This window comes from Poecilia latipinna, unplaced genomic scaffold (assembly GCF_001443285.1).
Source record: "Poecilia latipinna isolate Pla-1442-1.1 unplaced genomic scaffold, P_latipinna-1.0 Scaffold5367, whole genome shotgun sequence".
Lineage (NCBI taxonomy): Eukaryota > Metazoa > Chordata > Actinopteri > Cyprinodontiformes > Poeciliidae > Poecilia > Poecilia latipinna.
In genome coordinates this window covers 6,202-11,688 of record NW_015117983.1, presented here as the reverse complement: position 1 = coordinate 11,688, position 5,487 = coordinate 6,202, and the positions used below count along the sequence as shown (strand labels likewise).

Here is a 5,487-nt window from a genome sequence, read left to right as displayed (position 1 = left end):
TCAGTTCATACACACATAAGAGAACACTTTAAACAGAAAATCACAATAATCTATAGACTGAATGTGAACTAAAGTAATAACAAAATGATAATACCAAAAGTCAGTCGTAACCTCCAGGTCAGTTTATACACACATAAGGAAGAAAACACTTTAAACTAAAAATCACAATAATACTGATTAACATTAGACTGAATATGAACTAAAGTAAGACTGAATATGAACTAAAGTAATAACAAAATGATAATACCAAAAGTCAGTCGTAACCTCCAGGTCAGTTTATACACACATAAGGAAGAGAACACTTTAAACAGAAAATCACAATAATACTGATTAACATTAGACTGAATATGAACTAAATTAATAACAAAATGATAATACCAAAAGGCAGTCGTAACCTCCAGGTCAGTTTATACACACATAAGAGAACACTTTAAACTAAAAATCACAATAATACTGATTAACATTAGACTGAATATGAACTAAAGTAATAACAAAATGATAATACCAAAAATCTCTATCAGATGTTTCCATGATCAGTTCTGAAATTTACCAAAAAATTATAACACGCTTTATCATTCCTGCAGGAATCCTGCTACTTGAAGCCGAAAAGAGCTCCACCCTCACAGATGAATTTGTTTGCAAAACCATCATTTGCTTTGCCCCAGCTTTCTGTGAGTTTTCTCTCCAGGACCAGCAGCGCTTTTGGACCTGAAGTACGGAGATGCTCCTTCACCCAGAACCTTTAAGACGGAAACATGAACCTCAGAACAAAATAAAATCTCAGCTCATTGATATCAAACTGATAACATCAGTATTAAATTAAATGAGTGGAATGTACTTGCAAGATTGGATTAAAGATATCTAAATATTGTTGTTTTTTACAGTTACATCTAAAACCATTCAAAATCAACAGAGAATTAGCAGTCTTTCAGAAAATCAGATATTAGATTGATGATTCAGACACATCAGACAGTTAATCATTTATATAATGTTTCATGTATTTAATCTCATTAGACATGTTAGAAACTGTACCAGACAGGGAGCAAGGTTATTACAGTTAAATAAAACAAACAAAATAACAATAACTGAACAAACAAATAAATAAAAATGGTAATTAATTTGGAAAAACTATAACTAATTGGAAATGTGATATGTTTGTAAAACTAACTAAAACATATTGAAATTATAGATATAATATACTATATAATATTTTTGTGTTTATGAACCTATTTATTAGCCTTTTGAACTCGTGAAATTGTTTTTTTAACCCCTCAAACGTCAGCTGTCGGTAAATTACGGCGCTAAAACGCCCCCTGGCGGCGAAATGGCGACAGCAAAGTGTCTTCTGTTGAGTATTCATAACCCAGTGGATCATGTATACAAAGCCACAAGACAATACCACAGTAATATTTTGAGGTGCAGAGTTCAAAGTAATTAAAACTAACTAAACTAGACCAAAAAAAATCATAAGAAATAAAACTAAACTGTAATGGAAATCTAAAAACTATTGTAATCCTGGTCAGGAGCTATTAGATTATTATTCTTACTTCGAACAATCATAATGTTACTGTTTTGGCATTGTTCTTAATGTCAGAGTTATATCCATACTGGGAACAAACCCAGAGTTCAGTGATGGATAAATCTGCATCCATCAGGGGATTATGTTGTCACAGCAACAGCCTGTTTGGCAACCATTGTAAACGTATGTAGCTTTAACTCTTCTGCAACCTTGGTGGAGTATATTTAAATTTTTTATTTATTTATTTATTTATTTATTTATTTATTTATTTATTTATACATAAAACACACTTTTGTTTTTTATGAGCTGAACACAAAGATGAAAGACTTTTCCTATTTACTATTTTTCTCAGATGTTGTTCATAAAGCAGTTAAATCTGTTCGTCTCCTTTGCCCAGAGAATCCATCTTGATTACTGCACAGTTGTGCTGATGCTGGACAAAGAAAAGGTCATTTGGAAATGTGCTGGTTTGTAGGGGAAAAACAAAAATGTTTCATTTACATTTTTGTTTTGTCTGGTTCTTACCCAAGAGTGTCTGCATGTCCATCCACCCAGGTCCAGGTGTTGTTAACATGTTGTAACCCCATCCAGTATCCGTGGTCTTTGTCATAGTAGTATTTAGTGTGATTGCTGACAAATTCCTGTGAGCAGATTATCTTAGATTTTTATAAACCTTCTTACGTCAAGCCATCAATTTTACACAGAAACTTCCAGATTTCCATGGTTGTTTTAAATTTTCATGTTAGTGTAGAGGTGGTGTCAGATTTTACCTGCTCCTTCAGATCATCAATAACAACCAAATCTGCATATTTGTCCCGACAGAACTTCCGACTTTCTGTCCAGGTCAGCCAAGGATGTGAATCGTAAAACAGGTAGCATTTTTCCTGGAAGAGAATCCAATCTTTCTGGCACGGTTTACACTCTGGATCCATTAGACGAGAGGAAAGAGCAGAAAGAAGTGAAACTTTGGCAAAATAAAATAAACTAGAAAAAAAATATAAAAGAAATCCCTGTGAATATATTTAATGTTTCAGTTGTCAAAATTACTCAAAAGTCTTCAGAAATGGAGTAAAATTCAACAGTATTGGAAGGTGATTAAGTTAAGTTACTATTTAAATTAGAAGTGGCGTACCACAGGACTCTATGCTTGGTACACTCAAAATAAAAACAATAATGTGTGACATAAAAAAGCCAATAAACCTGTTGCTAATAAATCACTTTCACTCTGCTCCAACCCAGGCCCTGGCTCAGTTTGGTGTGGCCTTTAAAAGTAAACCTGTGATAGTAATGATCAGGTCTGTCTTGAAAGCCACTTTATAAGCACATACTAAAAAAATAACAAAACAATTAATCCGGAAATTAAAAGTTAATGTAGGAAACTAATGACCTTTGTTAGGGCAGAGGTCTTTTGCTGGAATGTTTTCAAATTTCAGGAGGAGTCCCAGTGTTCTGTTCATCTCTTTGTTCTGGTTCTCCATCATTTTTCTTTCCTCAATCAGTCGCTCATTTTCTGTGGTAACATTACTGATAGTTTCCTGCTGCTTGATCATCATCACATTAACTATAAAAACAAGAAAAATAGTCAGAAAGTCAGTGAATCTATCCATGTCAGAGAAGCATCAACATTTTCAGTTTGTCTTTCAGGATATCACAGTTTTCTGAGACCCAAACGATGGTTAGCTGATTGCTGTCCTACTCAGCTTGTTGTTGCTGATCTGCAGGCCAGCTCAGCTCCCAGCTTCTTCTCATGAAACTTTAGCATCTCAGTAGGTTTAAACTGGGCAGCAATAAGTCAAACTTACTCATGGCATCATTCCTGTGTCCCTTATTAACCATCATAACTCCTACTGATTTACATGTGCCCTTCTATGCTTTTAACCTTTGAAAACTCTTCATAAAGGAAGCTATACAGTATAGAGCTTATTTGGTTGAAGTGAAACTCACTCTGCATGGTGATGACAATTCTTGCAGCCATCAGCGCAGAAAAAACCAGAAAACACAGCAGCATCAGAGAGCAGTGACAGAGTGCTGATGCTTCCTCTTCTGCTCGACCTGAAAGAAACGACGATGATCAGAATGGTTGCTGATGTGATTTAAATCAGATTTCTTTTGATTTGCATTCTAACATAGGGCTGTAGTTTTAATATGACTTCAGTTAAATTCAGTTCAAAGTAAAAGATGTCTCCAAGCCCTTCACAGAAAGAGGAAATACAGAGTTATTCATTGACCTTCACTCTACATCCTGCTTGGATCTGGGCCTGAGTGCTGGTGTCACTCAGGCCCGGATTGGTGTCGATGTTATGATCTCTGCAGTCCAGTCACAAGATCCTTTACTGGCTTTGAATTTTCTTTCAGCTCTCAGTGTTATTAGTTCTGACTTTGCAACATCAAAACCTGCAAACTTTCTTGGGATCTAGCTATTTTTTCATTTGTTCTTCCTCTTCTTGTTCAGCTTCTTCTTATCCTTATAACAATCATTTAATCTTAGGAAGATTTTCACTTCCTCTTCTTTGGGGCTTGTTTGTGTCAACAGGTAAATTTAGACCAGAGTTTCCAAAACTCACATGCAGTGCTCCATGTTGCCTACCTCTTATTTACTATGTACATGCTCCCATGAGCTCAGATTATAAGAAACAACAAGATGAGTTTCCATTACTATGCAGGTGATGCAGCTCTACATCACAATGTCACCAGTTGGCTGTGAACCATTGAAGCGCTGAGCAGATGCACAGAACAAATCAATGAGTGGATGTGCCATAACTTTCTTCAGCTGAATAAATGAAGTAATATTTTGTACCAAAGGAGGATCAATCAATAGTCAGCACAAAGCTTCAGTTATTACAATCAGAAACTAGGGATCAGAGCATTAATCTGGCTTTAGTGATAGTCTGACCTGAGCCTTCAGAGACACATAAAGATGATTACAAAGTCGGCCTTTTGTCTTAAGAATAAGTCTAACTTTATCATACAAATGTCCTCACTAGATTTATACAGGAACTCATCCATGTGTTAATCTTCAGTCGAAATGATCGGTGGAGGAGTGTCTTCATGGGTCTGCCTGGTGGGCTTCATCTATGAAACCATTTGGGTCTGTAGATTTTGGTCTACTCTGCTTCTCCAGAATCAGAACCACACATGCAGAGGCGTTATTGAATTTCTATACTTCACTAATCTGGAACAAACTCCCAGAAAATGAGAAAAATTACTAAACGCTGAGTTCATTTCAACCCAGGTAAAAACATATTTGTGTGGAGTTGCTGTTGAATCTTCTATTTATAACTGAAACATCACAAATTTTAGTCCATACTCCAAATCGTATTTACTTTCCTTTATTATGCCACTGCACTGCAACCACCTGAAATGTTCTGTACAACTAAACTTGGCTTCCTGAGATTAAGGCTGAAGGTTTATATGCGACATAAAAACAATTCCTATTACATCATTACAACTTTCCATAGAGGCAACAAAAACGTATTAAGTGGATTTGAGCTGCAATGTTGCTTTTAAATATTCATAAAATCTGTAATTTATATGGAATCACTTACTTTCTGGAGAAGGTTTTTCATTTTTGATTTTCACTGTAGAATAACAATCGTCGTCCTTTTTGCTCTTCATTCTTCACAAAGAAAATAATAAAGACTTAAACATCAGAAAAATGTCCAGCAGCTGCTGGAGCGATCTCAGCATGTGAACTGGGTGGGTTCACTTCCTCGTTTTTAAAGACGACCTCAGTGTGATGCTGCATCACTATAGTGGCTGTTTTCTGCTCTGGGAAACGTATCTGCTTCTGCAGCAGCCCTTCACACCATGGTGACGCAACATGTAAAACAGGAAGTGGCGCTTTATTTGGCCTTCATAACCCAGAGCACATCACACTACATTCACATTCTGAAGGCTGCAAGTCTGACAGAAGTGAGGCTGAAATGCACCGGACCCTCCGACAGGTGAAGAGCCACAGCCGTCATACT

The 5,487-nt window shown here is 36.1% G+C and overlaps 1 protein-coding gene across 1 annotated transcript; it reads right to left on the bottom strand.

The window, feature by feature from the left end:
• Window positions 1-525: 525 nt before the first annotated feature.
• Window positions 526-5,193, bottom strand: LOC106943493 (killer cell lectin-like receptor subfamily F member 1). The gene is made up of 6 exons (XM_015026802.1): window positions 5,065-5,193; window positions 3,464-3,571; window positions 2,907-3,080; window positions 2,290-2,441; window positions 2,045-2,160; window positions 526-740 (listed from the first exon to the last, which is right to left on the bottom strand). The coding sequence occupies exons 1-6, from the start codon at window positions 5,132-5,134 to the stop codon at window positions 593-595; spliced, it is 768 nt and encodes a 255-aa protein (XP_014882288.1). The 5' UTR covers window positions 5,135-5,193; the 3' UTR covers window positions 526-592.
• Window positions 5,194-5,487: the final 294 nt, after the last annotated feature.